Below are 19,683 nucleotides of genomic sequence, written 5' to 3'. Positions count from 1 at the left end.
CATTCGAGACCTCGCAGCGCACACCCCAGGTCTTTGCCACAGCCGTACGTGGCACGGCGCCCGTGTCAGACCCCTGGGAGCCTGTGCTGTGCGCTGCGCGGGGCTGCGTCACCGCGTCGCTCCGATGGGCACGGACCCTTCACCCCAACGCGGGGCAGAAACCCAGGAGCGGTTGACTGGCACCAGTGTTTCCCATATACAGAGCTGTGCCTCAGGGGGTTTCTGGGTAGGAGAGATTAGTTTCCGAGTATTAGCACCAGAAATATTCTATGCAGTTGCCATATCGTTTCATGTAGGAGATGCAAAAGTAGCGTGTGCTTTCTTTCCTCTGGATGCCAAGCGCTGGGAGAGGTGGGCTCTGGTTAGTCAGGTTTTTTGGAGACGATGCTAATGAACGTAGACGTTCTGTTTCCTGCATCAAGGGAAAGAGACTGTGCCCCATGGGATTAGGCAGCTCTGTTTTCCCAATGTAAAGAAAAGACTTTTTACTACTTTCCAAGAAGTTCTTGGCTTTTATATGTTAAACACTGTCACTTGGGAAACTGCTACCACATGCACTGTTGCCCTGGGATATACACGAGAATATAGCAGAGAGGGGAAGGGAATGAATTCATGTGAATTAAAGAAAACACTTTTTCTAAGAAGCTCCACCGATATCTTATAAATCAACACAGTGAGAGAGCCTGTGGGAATTAGAGCAGCTAGGAGGGGAACAAGTTTGAATTAAATACATTGTGTTTGCATGATAAAAATCAATGGATTATTCAAGGGAAAAAATATACAGCATGTTCTAATCACTTCGCAGCGTGGCCAAGGCTCACATGAGCTGGGGGAAGCAAGTTAGAAACAGCTCTGCTAGGTAGAAATGGTATTGAGATGAAGGGGTTTTGTAAAACCCAGCAAAAGCAAAGGGATCTTGGAAATACTTAGAGGCAGGGCCTTGTTTGACTTTAGGTTTCCTGAGGCTGTGCATGGCAGAGCAGCATCTCGTTCCGACTGCAGAATTGGGGTGCTGCCACCCACACAGGGCACCCACAGAGCAGATAACACAATGTTTTGAGAGACACTTCCAAACTCCATTGCGTTGTTCCTTTTAGTTATACAGAACTTGGCTTTTCCAGCAGTGCACTTGACCTGTGCACTGATAGTTGTGTGTCCTGTTGTGGAACTAAATGGGAGGAAAGTCCTGGGTCCATGAAGGCCTGAAACTGGGGAAGATGGGAGTCCCGAGTCAAGGAAGGGATGCTTGTGTATGTTTTTAGCTAACAGTCACCCCTGGAATGGAAAACTCCATATCCTGAAGGCGGGGACCCCCACCTGAACCGCTGCTGGCAGCACTGAAACATTAGGAATGTTGTGTTGCATTTGTGCTCCGATTCTGTGGTGGAGAATGAGATCCTCCCTGTCGGTCCGTGTGCCCTGCTCTGTCTGACGGCACCTCGCAGAAATGGATTGCTGTCTTTGAGACTTAAGTGATTTTTCAAGGGAAGAGCAGTAGCTGGGACTCACATGACTTTCAGCTAAAGCACTTTCCCAGCCTATGTGCTGAGACCAGACGGATGGAGACTCTGAAGGCACAGACACACACCACTCACACTTTCTTTTCTCTTGCTGGCCACCGTCCTCTGGCAGGGGCCCTGTAAAGCCTTCACTCCCACCCAAAAGTAGGTAACCCTGTGGCTTCTGGTGCAGTTCAGCCTCTGGGGTCTCTCCTTGCAGGCTGGAGGTGGCGTTTTTCCTCTGAGCAGACAGACCCTAGTGATAGAAAAGCCCCAAGATATGGGCTTGAGAGAGGGTAGGCACAGAGTGAGCTCTGGAATACTGACTTGCCACTGTTTGTTGCAGGGCGTGTGGGGAATATTCCTCTGCCTGCACTGGCGCAACCCTGGTTCCTCTAAAATCAGCACATTTTCAGTAGCTGATTGAATAAAGAAGGAGCATTAAGTCTTTTGAGGACTGGTTGGGTTTCTCATTTCACAGAAATAAGATTGCAGTGTTTGTTTGCCTGCCGGGAGCATTTGCTGATGCGTTTTGTCTCTCACTCTGGTGCGAGGCCAAGCCGGGACATGCAGAGATATGAGGTGATGGAGTTAACCACATCCTCGCGAACTTCAAAGAGGTTTTAGCCCAAATCTGGAGGAAGTTTGAGCCCTTGTTTTTATCCCAAATGCTTCACTGACATCAGCCCAGCAGCACCAACAAGTGCTCGGGAAGCCAGTCCCTAGCTGAGCGTGCAGCTCTCTGGGTTCTGGTGGTCGTTCCACTGTGTGGTCACTGGAGCTTGGTAAAGGGAGGCAGAGGAGTCTCAGGAATGAGCACGTGCAGGCAGACAGAGCACTCAGCTTTCTGAGCTCCTTAGCATGTTCCTTTCTTTAAAATAAACACAAATTAAAGGTCTTGCTCTCTCCCAAGAGCAACTTTGGTGTTGTGCGCACACAAAAAAGCAATGACCCCTACACCATAATCCACCTCCTCAGTAACCTGCCTTTTCTTTCTCTCCTCAGTTCATCCATCCCAGGAGCCTGGCTGGCTGGAAGGGACCCTTAATGGGAAGACAGGCTTAATTCCTGAGAACTATGTTGAGTTCCTATAACTTTGGGCGTGACAAGCACCACTGCTGAGCTTTACATGGTATCCATGGCAGCCGCTGGCGGGAGTCCTGCAGACCATTTTGCTCTTTGCCACTGTGTGACACAGGGTGAAGGACTTCCCTGTCCCCACTGAGATGAATGTTTGTGTGGATTGTACCGTACACGTCTCCTCCCGTGCTCTGTGGTGCGTGCCAGGGCTGTGGGAGAGCGCTCCTGGGGAGATGGCTCGCTCCTCCAGCCCTGAGCAGAGGCAGGGCTGTGCAGAGCCCGTGTCCCAGCTGGGACCCATCACAGCGACGAGAAAAACCAGCAAAGTGGCAGCTCCACGCCGCAGCCCGACTCCTCCGTAGGGGATGAGCCTGCAAACTGAACCAGCACGAGAAAGCCACCAAGTCTGAAGCTCCCCGCAGCGAGGCTGTTTACCAGCTGTAAAGAGCATGAGAGGGAGCTGAGGGACTCCAACCCAGCAGCCTCCGCGCCACAGGAAGCAGCAGCGAGAAGTCCTTTGCTCCCAGGCCCTTCACTGCTTCCTGACCAGCCCGAGTGAAGCTCTCCAGTGCAGCCAGGGAGCCACCCAGCCCCTTCTCGCGCTGCAGGGGAAGGGGCGAGGTGCATTTGGCTGATGTCAGACCGCAGGCTGGGTCTGCGGCAGAAGTTTGCAGGAGGCTGAGCTTCCCTTGGCAGGCAGCGACTGTCCTGCCGTGCCACAGCAGAGCTCGGCTCTTGCAGGCGAGAGCGAGACGCTCGGCGGGCTCTGCAGGGTGGGCACGGCACTGGCTGGCGCTGTCAGAACTCAGCAGGCGTCAGCACAGTGGAAGGGAGAATCTTGGGACCAAACCTCTCAAACGTTTCTTTTTTTACAGATGTAGTTTTTTTGCGAGGTAACCATCTGTGATCTGTGCTGCCTGCGCTTCCTTCCTGGAGGGTGAGATGCAGCTCCAGATAAACACCGCTCCTTCAGTCTGACTGGCTTTGCAGTGCGCGTTGCACAGAGACAACCACGCTTCCGCGAATGCCCAGGCCGATGATGTGCCATTGTGGAGCTCTGTTTGCTACTCTCCACCATTGCTTTTTAGGTGGTCTCCTTGCTTGAAGCCTGGCGTGTAGTCTGTCCGTGCCAAGTCTGTGCAGTGCTCTTTGTGCAAGGTAAATTATTTCCATACTCACAGGACATTTACTGTTGATGTGACCAACCTACGGTCCACAGAAAACAAAGGATGAGCCCATTGGCTCCACCAGCCCCGTGTTCCTGCCCGGGAGAGCACGCTCATGCCTCCGTGGGCATGCGGCGAGTGGTTGGCAGAGGGAGTTTGCAAATCCCTTGCCATTCTGGGTCATTTTGGGTCATCATGAGGCTTTGAGCAACCTGATCCAGTGGGAGGTGTCCCTGCCCATGGCAGGGGTGGAACTGGATGGGCTTTAAGGCCCCTTCCAGCCCAAACCATTCTGTGATTCTGTGACTTTTAAGGGGGAGGGTGGGGGGAGGAGCACTGTGGGACTGCAGAGCCAGGTTTGTCGAAAGCTGGAATGATTATATTTTGTGATAGAAAATGGTGAAAGAAACCCCAGCCTGTTGGCAGAGAGAGACTCTGTTGTGCAGAAGCGGCACTGCCGTGCGCTGCGGGGATGGATGTCGTGTATTTTGTAATAATTTTAAAGAAGCTGAGTGACTGATTTGCTGTGTGTGTCACTTTTTATTTTTGAAAGAATTAATGTATAAATAGAGCATCTTAAAATATTATGAGGGAAAGATCTATATTTGATATTTTTAGAAGACCTGTAACGTGAGAAGAGAAGGACATTTGAAACCAGTTAGAGCAGAGCACTTGCAAACACCCTCGCATCCCAAACCGCCCTCCGGGCCCTGGGCCACCTTCCCGTTTGCTTTGTGGTGTCACTTAGAAATGAGGGAAACTGAAATTTCAGACCTCTTAACATTTCTTTTATGGTAATTAAACTTCCTGGACTTTTGTCTTGGAAAAAGGGGGAAAAAAGGGAAAAATGGATCTTTTTGTTCCTGATTTCTAGCATGGGTACAGTTCAGCTTGTCTCGGGATTGTAGCCACTGCGTAAGGGACACCCGGACCCTGGGGGACGCGCCGGGCACAGTGCAGGCCTGGCTGGTGCTGTTCGGGCAGGGGACCCTCAGCCCAGCCCAGGGTTTGTGCCGCAGGGTGTTGGATGAAGAGGTCTGGAGGGATAAAAGGCAACGTTTCCCTGGCGAGTTGCTGGTGCACGTTCATCCTTGGATTTAATAGTGCACATTCGTATCATCTGTTGGTTCTCGTGGAGCAGGGGACAGGGCTGGGCTCGCTGCGGCGCTGGGACCTCAGGGTGCTTCTCAGAGGTGGGGACAGAACCCCCTTCCAGGCCTGTGGGAGAGGGATGGGAAGGACTAATGGAAAGGAGACAGAAAAAAAGGCTCAGTATTTCATCTGTCAGCACTATTTGCTTGTGTTCAGGGCCGTCCTGTCCCGAGCCGCTCATCCAACGTGCTCCCTCCTGCCTTTGTGGGACGCTGCTGGAGTCGGGGGCTCTCGGCTCCGACGGGGCTTTCCCAGCACGGCCTTGGAACAGAAAGCTATGGACAAATGAGAATGTCAAGCATGACAAAAACACTCTAAAAGGCATATTTAAGGCTACGGCATTTAGGGACCTCGTTAGTAATGCTGCCCGAGCCCCAGTGGTGGCTGCTCTGTGCCAGCAGGCTGCCGCCAGCCCTTATCCCCACAAAACCTTTCCGTGCAGTGTCCCCCCTTTGGCTCTTCAGATGTTCGAGTTATTTTGAGATGGGAGTAAACTCCTTTTCCTAGGCACTTAGGAGCTTTTGAATGTGCTACCTAGAGAGTTACTGGGAACAAAAGTCCCACGCAAACCTATTTACAAGATGTCTTGTGGAGGAAAGGGAAATAAAGCATCAGCAGAAGTTATTGCTCTTACAGGAGAGCTCAGAAAGTATTTTTTTTTAATTATAACTTTCCAAAAAGAAAAATTTGGCTGAAACACTTTACTAATTTTCCCATTTTGGGCCAGATTTAATACTGGAGTAAACACTGGTTTGTTCCAAGAGACATTAAAGATAGAAAATAGTTTTGTAAACCAGCTTTACACAACATTTGATGCTCACTATTGAAGCAATCAGTCACGATTATAAGCAAGCTGGGTGTTCAGTCTTTCTTGTGTTCCCTGTCCCACCATTTTAGGCATTAACACCCCAAAAAAAAGACACGGTGCAGTAGTTGCTGTTGAAACAGAGGTCAAACACGTGTTGGCGTGCATTCCTGCCACGTTTTGAGTCAATGGCACAGGTCCCACGAGTTGGCTGCAGCAGCCTTGGTCCCCGCATCCCAGTGTCCACTAAGAGCTGTGGGATTTCTGAGGTCCCCACGAGCTGCTGGCCCTTGTCTCTTCACCAGTTTCATGGGGTTTTGCAGCGGGAAGTGAAGTGCTTCGAATGGTTTGGGAGAACCCAGGCTGCTGCCAGTGCTCCGGTCACAGCTCCCTGCGCCCTGCTGGGGGCAAGGAATAGATTGGGGTTGGGTTGGGGTTGGGTTGGAGTGGTGGTTGAATTGCACTGCGTTGGGGTTGGGTCAGGGTTGAATTGCATTGGGTTGGGTTTGAGTTGGCTCCGATGCTTTTTTTTTTGAGCAGGCGATTACTCAGTAAAAGCAGCAATTTCGGGCTCTGGCCATGAATTTTTCACATTCCCATCTGGCTCCGCAGTCAGACAAAACATCCTCCTGGTAATTGTCTTGTCTCGAGAAGATTTCTGCTGAGTTCGGTGGCCTGAATAGCAGCCCAGACCATTAAAGCTAATTACAGCCATGCTCCATAGCTGCTCACAGTACTCGGTTATTGCTCTAACACGCAAGAGTGTGGATGCTGACTCCTTCGCGCCAACACGTCGGGCTGCAGACAGGCTCCTGCTGGCCCTGCTGCTGAGGTCAGACAGACCCAATGGGCATCGTTCACTGGACGGACCAGGTACCAAAACATCACAGCTCCTCTGGGCACCAGAGGTGGGTGTGCACACAGCGGTGTGTCCGTCTGCACAGGGATCCGGCAATTCCAACACCTGATCTGGGGCGCGGGCTGCACCACTGATCCTGGCACAGAAGTTTTGTTGTATTGACTTCAGGCTCTGCTGCCTCTTTATGTTGTAAATTGTAGTTGAAGCACTGGAATTGGCCCTGGCAGGTTATCGCTTCTTTTAGTTTCACTTCTGCTGACAGCTTAAAAGAGAGGGCAGGGAGGAGGATGCTGGTTGTCACATCTGGGCCTGGCAGGAGCCAGCGGATGGCTCTATTCTGGGTGATCTGGTTGATTTCACAGCAGGAATCCCAACAGAGCTGCTGCCTCATGAGAATGAGACAGGAATAAGGAAGAAAAACCATCCCTAAACCTGAATTTTCGTATCCCAAATCACTCTCAGAAAGGCTCTTTCCCTCTTTGCAGTTTTGCAGTGACGCATCTTTCTTGTAGTGACGCCCTTTATATCCTTTTCAGCTCTCAAGTGCTTGGCACTGAAAAGGCAAACCAGAACGATTCCTCAGCACCCAGAAACCCTCTTCCCTGCCAGGCTCCACGCTGTCCCTCTGTCACCAGGCAGAGCCACCCCAGCCCCGCGCCTGCCCTGCCTCTGCTCCCCATCCTTCTGGGAAATCGGCCCCCGATCCCTGCCTCATGTCGGTGTGCTCAGTGCCATCTCCCAAAATGATTAAATAGCACAAAACTTGTGATTCCAGTGCTCTTGGGAGCAGCGCACGGTAAATCATGGCCGGCCTGGGATAGCTCTTGGTAATAAAACACCAGTCACAGAAATATCCCCCCAGCACTGCGCCTGCCTTGCGCCTGCATGGAACAGGTACCGGGGGAGGTGCAAACCTGTGTTTCTAGTCAAAACACAAGAACTTTGTTTCCCTGGAGGTGAGTGAAGCCTTGGTTGCACATAAGGTTTTTCCCACTGCCTGGGAAAGCGTTTGCTCTGCGTTGCTCAGGCCGTGTTGTCCCCACCAGCTCTCAGCCTCTGAGCGCCCAGCCCCTTGGCTGCCGATGGCATCTGCCCCGTGGGGCCTGGGATGCAAGTGTTGTCTTTTTTCCTCCTTTTTTTTTTCAGCAGCATTTCAACGTTGCTTCTTGCGTTGGGCCCAGGGACAGAGGCGTGAGCGAGGAAAGCGACGCCAGCGTGAAAAAAAACAGCAGGGTGTTCGCATGTTGCGCCTGCAATCCGTGCCAGTGGGTCGGAGAGGGCTGTGCACGATGTGCCCGAGCAGGGATTAAAAGGGAGTGGAGGCAGGGAAGGAGAAGGCGCTCCCTTGCCCGTGGCCCTGGGCACCCGCGGAGCCGGGGCTGCTGCGCGGCTGCAGGCAGAGGCAGGAGCACCCCACAGCATCCCTCGGGGACAGTTCTGTGTTTTATTTAATAGCTCTTTATGTTTAGTAGCCAAAGAACTGGCTGGTGCGAGATGGAGGGGAGCAGCAACATTGTGGGTTTATATAAGGATGGGTAGATGAGGTACTTGAGGACATGGTTTAGTGGCAGATAGGAGTGGTTGGACTCGATGATCTAAGAGGTCTTTTCCAACCTAGTGATTCTATGATTCTATTAGGTGACCTGGTGGTGCCTGAGCAGGATCCAGCTGGGCCACTCCTGACGGATGGTGGCCTCGCCGGCGTGGCCGCAGCCAGCTGGCACCCAAAGGTGCTCAGTGCAGCACGGGTTGAGTGCAGGTGGCTCTGTAGCTGTGGAAAGTTACCTACGCAGGGAAAGCCAGCCCAGTGCTGCAGGGATGCGTTCTGCTTAGCAAGTGCATGGTATTTTAATTATTCTAACGAACCAGAAACCTCAAAGCAATTATAGTTTGTACATTTGGGCTAATTCAAATTCTTAGCTTTTGGGAAATAAAGATTAAAAGCAAGATTTTTAAAAGAAATAGCTGTTTAAAGTTCTATTCTCTGGGCAAGGAGCTGATTATTTGAAGACAAGCACAGCAAAGCAGCTTGTAATTTAGCACAACTGTTTGACGGCTCACAAGGTAGCACCTAGCTATTACTTATTATAAATCCTCCCTTCTGTTAATGAAGCTTATTCTTGCTTCTAAACCTCAGACAAAAGGGACTAGAGAATCACACCTGGGCTCTAAAACTCACTGACGCACTCAGGAAGGGGGAATAAAAAGAAGTCCTGGCAGCCGGGCACACGGGAAATCTGCTGCAGGGCTCAAATGATATGGGGAAGGCAGGGAAGATGGTCAGGACGTGGGAGCACTGCTGGAGTTTAGAGAAACCTATTTCCATGTCGAGATTTCTGCATCCTCTCTCCCCCAGCTCTACAAGAGCATCACATCCCACATGCTGCGCCCCTTCCCCGTGCAATCTCGGGGTCGAGGAGGTTACCTTAAACGAACGGATAATTAAATCGATCATAGCCTTTGTTAACAACCGCCTGTGAGGCTGAGAAATAGTAACGAGCACTTCCTTGCAGAAGCCGAGCTGTGGCTGTGGAGACGCTGGGACAGACGCTCGCAGCGTACGGGGCCGGTGGGAGCCGTGGTCGGGGCACACGGCGGCTCAGCCACGGCTGTGACCAAAGAGTGACTGGGAACTTAGAAAACGTGAGCCTGTCATTTAATCTGCAGAGAGAAACACCTCAGCACTGTCCTTCTGACAGGGAAATAGTTGTCAAACTGTTTATGAATGTGATTTAGGCAGATTATATTTCTTAATAGCTTATTGGACAAATGTTACGGTTTCAGAGCTCTTGATTCTCTCCGTGGCTTCTGTTTTTCGAAGTCCCTTACAGCATAAGTGACTTCATCCCAGTCCATCTTGCTCGGACAGGCCGTGTCCCTGGCTGTGGCCGTGTGGCTCCTGTGGGACCCAGGGAAGCTCTTCCACGGCCTCACGGCATCATCAGCCACGAGTCCTGCAGGTAAAACACTCCTCCGGTATTTGCTCCCTGGTGTGGTTGGACTCGATCTCAAAGGTCTTTTCCAACCAAATGATTTTATTATGCTGTGACCAGCAAGCGGGGGGCGTGCAGCCACGGCACAGGCGCAACCACTGGCACCTGCCCGCGTCCCCCGTGCCCCGTCCTGCCCCAAAACCCCCTCGCTGTGCAGAGCAGAGGGGCTTCTCGCTGCCGTTGGGGGTGGTTAATGTTCTGCTGGGTTTTACTGTGTTACTCATAACTACTAGGATTCAATTCATGGTGTTTCAGGCCAGTGTTCGTTTTCCCCCTCCTCCTTCTTGCAAATCCTCCGCGCGCTGGGGGCACACGTGTGTGCAGCTGGGCCCAGCTCTGCTCCCTGCTGCGGGCCGGGGGGGGTGCCCTGCCTGTTCTCCCCAGACACCATCTGGGAGCAAACGGGGCTTGTCACCATTATTTGTAAGCTCTCCCAGCTAAAGGGAAGGGAACCCGGCGGCTGTGGGATGCAGGAGGGCTGGGAAGTGCTGGGGGGGGGGTGGCGTGTGCAGCTTGGCTTGTGTTATTACAATGAGGAGGGAAAAGAAGGTGGAGGGGTGGGGGGGATGGAAGGCAAAAAGAAGAAAGGAAGGAGGAAAAAAGAAAAGACAAAAAAATGATGGTCAGAGGGCTGGAGGATGTCCCATCCAAAGACAGGCTGGGAGAGCTGGGGCTGTTCAGCCCGGAGAAGCCTGTGGGGAGGACTTAGAGCAGCTTCCAGCACTGAAAGGGGCTCCAGGAGAGCTGGGGAGGGGCTCTGGATCAGGGAGGGCAGGGACAGGGTGAGAGGGAACGTTTTTCATCTGAAAGAGGGGAGATTGAGACAAGATTTTGGGGAGAAATGTTTTGTTATGAGGATGAGGAGGCCCTGGCCCAGGCTGCCCAGAGCAGGGGTGGCTGCCCCATCCCTGGTGGGGTTCAAGGCCAGGTTGGATGGGGCTTGGAGCCCCTGATCCAGTGGGAGGTGTCCCTGCCCATGGCAGGGGTGGAACTGGATGGGCTTCCATGTCCCTTCCCATCCAAATCATTCCATGATCCCATTAAAAAGAAAAACACTTGAAGAGAGCTTAGGCCTGGTGCCCTGGCCCGGCCGGGTGACTCCCCCAAGCACTGGGGAGTTGGGCTCGGGCGTCCCCATCACGGTGGCTCTCGCAGGGGCTGCTGCCGAGCGGGACTCAGCCGTCCCTGCAGAGCCGAATCCCCCGCTCTGTGCCCAGCAGAGCCCAGCGCTTCGCCAGGGCTGGGCAGAGGCTCCCCGGCAGCGTGGGACCCGCCGCCCCCAGCAGCCCCGTGCCAAGCCCGCTCGCACTCATTCTGCTGAAAACAAAGAAACATCCCACTCGAGCCAAAACCAGAAACCTCCCAGCAAGTGTGAGGAAAGGAAAAAAAAAAAAAAGGCACGCATGGGTTTTCTGAGCTGTCGGAGGGAGCCGAGGCTGCGCTTGGCAGCAGGCTGGGAGGGGATCCAAGTCCCTGGGCTCTGCTCCTCCTGCAGCTGCAGCTCCCGCTCGCCTCGCTGGGCACAATGGGTCACTCTTTTCAGAGTGGATCGCATCGAGCAGAGAGAGGGTAACCCTGTCCTGGAGCCTTCGCAACGCAATTAGTGGCCGCAGGAGATGCTGCGTCAGCAGTTTCCCCTCCATCTTTCGTGTGGTTTGATCTTGAACCAACAGAGCCTATAATTAGAAGGATTCCACTTACTTGTTATTTTTTAAACTTAAAATTCCCTGTTGTGACCTCGGAGAATATCCTTAATTATGCCTGGGAGCTGTGCCAGGCCTGTGATGCGTTGAGTGAGAATATTGACTGTCCTCACCACCGCTCCGGCTTTGCTTCAGAGCAAGTTTTTATCGGTCATTCCATGGGCTTGAGCATTTGATCAACACACTTCAAATCCCTTTCAGAGGGTTTCTCTGGCTCCAGCTCTTCCAGTCCCGCTTTGGCAAGCTGAATATTTACACTTTTTTTTGTTTTACAATGTACATGTCCTTATACAAGATACTTTCAAGTCCAGCAGCCAACACAAAGTCACACGTGCTCAAGCTGGGAGATCTTAAACGACAGGACTGTAAAAATGGCATTTAATGGCATCTTTTCCAAAGCATTCTGAAATTCCATCATTTTATTGGGAAAGCGTGAACAAAACAAAACAAAAAAAAAATCACAAGTTTCAATCTTATGCTGGGTTCCATCCAAATTTCTTGGGAGATGGCGATGGAGCCCAAGAAGGCAGCGGCGAAAGAAGAGAGGAGGGCTGCCCGTCTCCCTGCAGCTCCGCAGCGAACCCACCCGGCGGGGCAGGAGCACCCAGGGATCCTTCAAACACACCCCCGACGTCGTGGCAGGGTGCTGCGGGAGAAGAAGAGCAGAAACCCTGCCCCACCATGGGCTCCAGCTTTGTGCCACTCGGTTCACAAACGCTTTCAATGTCAAGAGTTTTGTAAATGCAACAGGACAAACTGGATTTTGGGTGGAACTGGGGGACGGCTCGTGATGGACATAACCCTGCCACGGAGATGGTGAGTTTGTGCTGTAGCCATAAAGGGGTTATTTTATCTCTTGGAACGGGTCCAGAGGAGGCCACGGAGATGATCTGAGGGCTGGAGCACCTCCTGTACCAGGACAGGCTGGGAGAGTTGGGGTTGTTCAGCTTGGAGAGGAGAAGGCTGTGGGGAGACCTTAGAGCAGCTTCCAGCACTGAAAGGGGCTGCAGGAAGGCTGGGGAGGGGCTGGAGTGACAGGATGAGGGGTAATGGCTTTAAATTGGAAGGGGGAAGATTTAGATCAGACATTAGGAAGAAATTCTTCACTGTGAGGGTGGGGAGGCCCTGGCCCAGGTTTCCCAGAGCAGTGGTGGCTGCCCCATCCCTGGAGGGGTTCAAGGCCGGGTTGGATGATCCTGTGGAAGTGTCCCTTCCCATGGCAGGGGTGGAACTGGATGGTCTTTGAGGTCCCTTCCAAGTGAAATGATTCAGTGATTCCATTCTATAATCTCTAATACCTGATGCATCTCTTTAAAGCATCCTTTCATATTAGTTACACAAAGTGATGTATTTATGATTAATCCCACTATTGTATCTCCTCTGACCCCCATCTCCAGCCACCTAGCTTGGAAACTGCCACAGTGAGATTTATGTAAGCCTTTGTTTTAATTGCAAGCAATTCAAAGAAATTGTTCCCTACTGGGAAGTTGGCATTTTATGTTGCTATTAAATGATATTTTATTATAGCACACATGTCACACTCCTATTCAATGGGGTAAAGATGGAAGTTCTGCTAAGGCAAAAAAAATGCATCAGTTTTATTTACTGATGGTTTGAAGACATGTTGCTTTTTTAAAACCTCAAACAGGGACTCGTCAAGTAAGGAGTTTTATGGCAGTGGATTTTGTTGCAGAGCTGGGAGACTGTGAAGACCCGGCGTGGCGTCCACCACCCTCCCACAGCTGAACAGAGACGCTGCCCAGCGGGACGGCCTAGGAAATAACTTTTTCCATAGTTTCGGTTAAATTTTGCTTTTGGCAAGTTATGACCTTGTCACACAGCATCCCATCCCACTGGCCCAAGGACAGCTTAACCCTGTATCCCTGCAGCCCAGCGCCCCGTATAAATATGAAATCAGCTCCCATTGTTCATTCTGACGCCCCTTTTCTGCTGTTCTCAGCTTACCTGGCCTGGTTTACACCCCTGTGATGCGTGCACAGGCTGGTTGCTCAGAGGCACAGACCTGTTCCAATCTGACTAGAAAACCAATGCAGATTCCCCGCTGGAAAACGGATGTGAGAAAGGCAATGGCAATCCTGGCAAGGTTTGGGATACACAAGTAATAATTTTCAATTAAATTGTTATTCTGAACTTAATTATCAGCAGTTCCCCCACCCCCAAATGTAACTATGGCAGCAACGAGCTTTAGGATAAACCCTTTTTGCATGAGGTCAATAATGAAAATGGCATAAGCAGACAGACGCGGGCGTCAGACCCAGCCCAGCAAACGCTAGAGAAGCATTTTGGAGCCAATTAATGAAAAAAGCAGGATTTTATTATATGGTTTCTGTCCATTATTCGGCATTGCTGTAAATGGCTCACATTTACTGCAACTTCTGTACAGATGTGTGGCTTTGTATTACCAGAACAGCAACTTTAAATGAAAAAATAAATGTTCAACAATTCCACACAAGCTTTTACAGTCCAACATTTCACTGAGTAGGTGAAAACTACAGACTTGTTACTACAGAATTATTCAGCATGAATAAAAAACTACAACTTTTATTCTTAAACAGGAGCCACTGGTTTAATCTTTTTTATGCTGTTTAAAATTACTGTGATAAAAATAATGATTTCTTTAATAATGCCATACACAGGTATGATATAGATTTGTCCCCAGCATATATCTTTCATTGAATATACAAAATAGAATAATGACACATCGCGGACTCTATGCTGTTAATGCAAGTTAGTTTGGAGGTGGGGGGCTATTTTCATACACACAGCCTTCCATCGGAAAACGAGGCCCTAAATCCTTTCCTGAAGATTTGGTTCCTATGTGACATCGATGGCTCAGCTGGGCTGCGCGAAGGGCCGAGCGTAACTCTCGCCCTCGGGTAAGGCCCGTCAGTCCTCGCTCCAGCTCCCCTACGGGACAGGATTGTGCTGATGCTCAGCCAGGCGCTTCCTCCCGTTCCCCACCTTTGCCCGTCACGATGTCGGGGTTGTTTTCTGGCTCCGAGCGGCAGCTCCTGCCACCCCATCCCACCCTCCCAGCACAAAGCTCCCATTGCCACCTCCGCCTGGGCCGCCCGGGCTGTGCGCGACGACAGCGGCTCCCGCTCCATCCCTGCTCCCGGCTTCTCCCATGTCTAAGGCCGTTCCAAGCGCTCGGCACGCCCGTCCTGAGCTGCCGGCGGCAGGCGCCCCTCGGTCGGATGCATGCACTTTGTGATAAGGCACTGAAGAGACGAAGTCAGAATTCTCCCTGCTTTATCCAGAGTGCAGATACTACCCACTGCTACAAGGACTACGGATACACAGAACACGGACTTCTCACTGCTCACTAACGCACTATGTATTTCTAATTGTGAAGTTCAAAACTTAACAGCACATACAGGACAATTGCTTTCTCCCAACATCACAGTTTCCTTTTTTTCCTCTTAAATCCACACCCTAAAAATGAATATACAGGCATAGAGACAAAAAGGGGGTAGAGAGCCTCTCTCCTCCCCCATTTCCAACCCTCTCACGGTGGCGATTTGTTCGTGCTCACGGCAGGTACTATTCTGCTGGCAAACCCTGAAATGCTGTGTCTTTGTGTGTGTGACCGTGCCAGGGGGCACAGGCCCCCCGCTCGCCCTTCCGCACGAGCTCAAATCGAGGTGCCCAGGGACCCAGGTTTTAAAAACGCCCCCGAAAGAACGAACAATTTCCTCGTAACTGCAGACCACACCTGCAAACTCCTATCTGTATCTCAAACAGGTCACGGGAATATTGCCATGGACTTGGCTTGGAAGTTCCGAGTTAAAATACTGAATTTTACCTTAGCTGCTACAAAACGCACAAGTTCTTATAGATCATTCAAAGAGAAGAGAATGAGTGCTTTTTTTTTTTTTTTATTAAAGCTGATATTTTACTCCAAATACTGGATATCTTTGTTTAATAGGTATAATATTCAAAAAGAGATTTAAGAAAGGCTGAAAATTTAGTTTCCTGTTTTGCTTTTGCCAAACTACAGAAATGTCCCGGTTACTGCGAGTGCCCCACTCTCTGTATTTACATATTGCTGGTACCTGTATGCGTTATTATTGCCCAATTTCTTGAAGCGGATTTTGCCGTGGTGCATGGGGCTGTCTGTGACATTAACCCCATGTGTTCTGAGGTGCCACACGTGGGTGTCTCCAGCTTATGTCTTTTGCAGCAGAGGTCTGACCTAGCAGTGACTCGTGAATGGTAACCAACCACACAGACAGGAGCAGCCATCCAAGCTCCAACCGGCATTTCTACACAGTGATTGAATAAACATAAAATTGACCATAACGACATCCACCAAACACAGGTTTTCCTTTCTAACCAGAGTTACTTCTTTGGATCCTGAACACCGATGCCGGCAGTACTACCTCCAGACAAACCACAACTCGTATGAGTTACCATTCAGCATATTTGTGACCCCTACAAAAAATATAATTACATGTATCATGATAAAGCAATCTGTCATCTAAAAATCATCCTTATTATACACTATACAAACTATTTTACAATCATTTAATAAATTGCTTTTAAAGCTGCAGTAGCCCTTCCCTTCTTTTCTCAGATCAGCGAATATACCGATTATACATATTTGAAACTATAACTAAATATAAAAATATATTAGGTTTTGTATTTCATCAGATGATCTTTCTCATTTCTATTACACAAATAATCTGGCCACTTTCAGTAAAAATCAAATTTTAGAGTGGCTTAGTAAATATCGAAATTTTGAGATACAGAAAATTGTTAAGGTGCACGTAGAAAAGGCTACTACAGCTTCTAAATGTTTTAAAATATCATTATCAATGGCAACAAGGAGAAATTCACAAGACTTATGGTAGTTTTATGGCACGCTAGGAATTCGATATGAAATGATGCAGCCTTACAAAGACAAAGTTTGCCATATGACTCTAAGACCACGAAATCAGTAGTGGAGCTTTCCTGCTCCCCATGAAAGAGGATGAACCAGTCACTGACAAGTGGAGATGTGAAAATGGGTCTCTAACCACGCAAGTTTGGAGTCTGTATCTCCAGCGGGACGATGCGCCGGTGCAGCTGCTCTGCTGTTCCGCCTGCCCGGCGGCCAACGTCTCACCCGAGGAAAGATCTCTACAGCGATACAAGAAAACAGAACAAAACCAAACCACTGGGCATAATTACATGTTTGCCTCCTAAGTCAATGGCATTTTTCCCATATATACTTGTGTGATGATAGATTTAAGTGTATAAAATGTGAGTTTCTCCACACAGAAGTAAACTTTTCTTTAGCTATGCATATTTTCCTGAAAGTTTCCTGATGGGCAGTCAGGACTGATCTTCTTGGCATCAATGCAGCCCATGACTCTTGTAGTTATGGCTGTTGCATTATATGCAAAAATCAGGCTTGTTTTTTTTCACTATATAAAATAACCTGCTCATTTACATCCAGGTAGGACTGGGTTAATTTTCTACGAATCTGCATATCCAATGCTTTTGCACGTATACCAAAGGTATTTTGTTTCATTCACATATATTTAAGTTAGATTTGAGTATTCTCCCACCCACCCCGGTCCTTAAAAAATGCCAAATCTTTATGGTCGCTTTGACAGACCAAAGCCATTAGGTTATCAAAGCCCAACCCATTTTCCACATGGATATACTCAAGGATTACTGTCTAGAGGTCATTTAGGAAAGCTACGAGCTGCCCCACCTTAAAAAACCAGCTGTACAATAGGCATCTTGAAGTATTACAAAAAAAATCATGTAAGAAAAAATGAACAAGCCTAGTTCACGGTATATAAAGTTAAAGGAAATTGCTAAAACCAGACAGTAATAGCTATAAAAGGCACAACTTCCCTTTTCTGATATACACTTGTAAACTTTCTTAAGGTTACATGCAGAAACCAAAACACTATCTTAACTTTAAAAAAAAAATCCAGAACACTTTACTAAAAAAAAAAAAAAAACCAAACAAAAGAAGCCTAGAAAATTGTCTCCAGCCAAGTGCAGAAACTCATCAGCAGAGTGTTCGTAACACGGCATCAGCTCTTGTCACCGGTGGCTCGGATGCATCCATGGGTGTTGCACAAGGGGAGAGAGAGAATTTCTGACAAGTGAGATTTATTTTCCTTTCCTTTCTCCCCAGTTATTTACCAAAAGTGAGAAATCCGCCGCTTCTATCGCCTAAATCTTGGCCCTCGGTAAACCACATGTAGTGCATAATTACAAAAGGAACACCGCTGCAAGGACAAAACGAACAAGTTCTGTAGGATTTTTTTCTTCTTTACAAAAAAAAGCTATCGTTTGACGTTTTCTTAAGGCAACCCTTTTATATTAAGGCAGTCACTTCTGATGAAATAAGAGTTTCTTGATATTTCCGTTTGAATATTTTGGTATCTGATTGCTGATGATTTCTGCCAACATTTCTGGGAACTCAATACTCATGGATTTATCCAAAAATGTCTGGAAGCAAAAGCTCAGAAGATTTTCAACCACCTACAAGGGATAAAGCAAAGAATTACTTGCACAGGAATGCATATGAAGAGCTACTCATCGCCATCCTTCCTCCTCCACCACGGCTTGCGGCACGGACCACTGCGGTGCCTGGTTTGCCGGCTCCCCTCACACCCTGCTTGGATAACACGTGCCGTTTAACAGCACTGTAATCACTAAGTCTGAATGGCATTCTAGCAGAAAACAAGTGAACAGACCATGCAAGGGCTTTAGAAGCACTCAAGAGATTTTCTGTCATTCCCATTCTAGCACGTAAATCACATCCCTATGAATGAGTTTAAGAGGTGCTTGGTACATAAAGAGTCAAAAAATAAAATCACTTTTGAGGTCTCTCCGTCTCCCTTGCCTTACCAAGCTTAAACACCACAATTTAAAGTACATGGTGCAAAAGGAGACTGCCTGAATTCTGGAATTCCTTGCAAGATTACACTAATACCAAGCCCGGCACTGATGCATTATTTTAACAAGATTCCAAATCATTCCACAGGTTCTTGAATAGTTTGTCCCCAAGACAACACTGTTGTTAAAACTCCACACCTCTGCTACTACTGCAAAATCATCGAAAATTTCTGAGTTCCCCCATTTTGAAGTAACATAGTATTTAAAAGACCCAAAGAAGTTGAAAATTATATTAGTTATAGTATTAATTGCTGTGGAGTTCACTGCAGAAGTGGTCTGAAAACCCGACAGTCACCTCTTTCGATTAGCTTTTAAATAGACAGTCAGGGAGCATAAGCACCTCCTTCCCCCACCCCATTGATACCTATCCCTTTAAACAAAAAAGAATGATAGAGGAGATCACTGTGACACCCCAGATTTATTTATCTGGACCATCTACAGCGTTCCTTTAAGAACTTACATCATGCATAGAGTCCAGCAGTTTAGTCAGTTGATAAAATCGCTGCCAGTTCTGGCTTGAGTTCCCTTCTCTCTTCACGATCGCCTTCCCCAGCTCTTTAATGTACGTCATACGGATCTCTTCAAACAGAGACTGACTCTTCAGGCCTTCCTTAGGAACTGTAACACAGACACAAACCTTTCAGACGTTGCGCACATCCATGACTGTGTCATTTCAGTTTTCTGACATCAGTTACACAGAAATGACCAAAAGTAAGGAAGCTGAAAGAAATGACAACTGAGAGACAAGGGAAGAGAGTGAAATTGAGATGGATGACTCACTGAACAAATAGCACAGAAATGCTGGTGAAATGAAAATAATAAAACACCCCCCTAGCGAGAACCCAATAAGAAATAAGAGGGAAGGGAACCGCACCATGGAGGCAACAGCACTAAGCCCTGATGAAAGACCAGCAGGGCCAGAGCTTCTGTGTTCTCAGTGTCTGGGGAAACATGACATTGGAAGGATTCCATAAGAACGTCAAGGGAAGACCAAGGAGGACAGGATCACAGGAGGGTTTAGCTTGGAAGGGACCTTGAAAGATCATCTAGTTCCAGCCTTCCTGATGTGGATCAGATAATATGTCCAGGCAAGGCAGTAAAAGAGAGACAGGACAACAAACTGCTTGCCCAAGCCAAGAAGTCGGGTCTCAGCAGAGCTTCTTGGAATAGGGATAGGATGTTGAGCTAGTGCCAGTCTGACAAGGAGCTTTCCTTGGAAACCCAAGGAGTAGAGACTGAGGCCTGTATTCAGTCAGACTCTAATCCATGTTTGTGCCTACACTCTCCTACTAGGATGGTCCTTCCGGTGGCCAAGGACTAATACATAAACTGGGACAAATCAAGCACATGGACTCCAGTGGTCCTTAAGATGTTTGATTTGAAGACTTTGATGAAGTGAATGGAAAGAGCTGAAGATAGGGAAATAAGAGAGCTGAGACTATGCCAACTGAAAGCAAGAGAGGAGGACACAGGCCACCAAAGGACACTCCCTTCTTCTAAAA

General features: G+C 48.9%; 2 protein-coding genes across 3 annotated transcripts in view; one reads left to right on the top strand and one right to left on the bottom strand.

The window, feature by feature from the left end:
* Positions 1-4,574, top strand: part of ARHGAP26 (Rho GTPase activating protein 26) — a 128,535-nt gene extending 123,961 nt beyond the window's left edge. For both annotated transcript variants that reach the window (XM_069869453.1, XM_069869452.1), the window contains one exon: positions 2,505-4,574. In XM_069869453.1, coding sequence (XP_069725554.1) covers positions 2,505-2,593 — 89 coding nt within the window. In that variant the 3' untranslated portion in view covers positions 2,594-4,574. The remainder of the gene's footprint in view (positions 1-2,504) is intronic.
* Positions 4,575-13,570: 8,996 nt separating this feature from the next.
* The window catches only part of NR3C1 (nuclear receptor subfamily 3 group C member 1), a 58,979-nt gene continuing 52,866 nt past the window's right edge, over positions 13,571-19,683 (bottom strand). The window contains exons 8-9 of the mRNA XM_069869451.1: positions 18,642-18,799; positions 13,571-17,764 (exon numbers count right to left, since the gene is read on the bottom strand). Of these exons, the coding sequence (XP_069725552.1) occupies positions 17,612-17,764; positions 18,642-18,799 (311 nt within the window). The 3' untranslated portion in view covers positions 13,571-17,611. The remainder of the gene's footprint in view (positions 17,765-18,641; positions 18,800-19,683) is intronic.

This window comes from Phaenicophaeus curvirostris, chromosome 15, assembly GCF_032191515.1.
Source record: "Phaenicophaeus curvirostris isolate KB17595 chromosome 15, BPBGC_Pcur_1.0, whole genome shotgun sequence".
In the NCBI taxonomy this organism is placed as follows: domain Eukaryota; kingdom Metazoa; phylum Chordata; class Aves; order Cuculiformes; family Cuculidae; genus Phaenicophaeus; species Phaenicophaeus curvirostris.
Note: the sequence above shows the minus strand (reverse complement) of the source record. Positions and strands in the feature narration are given on the sequence as shown.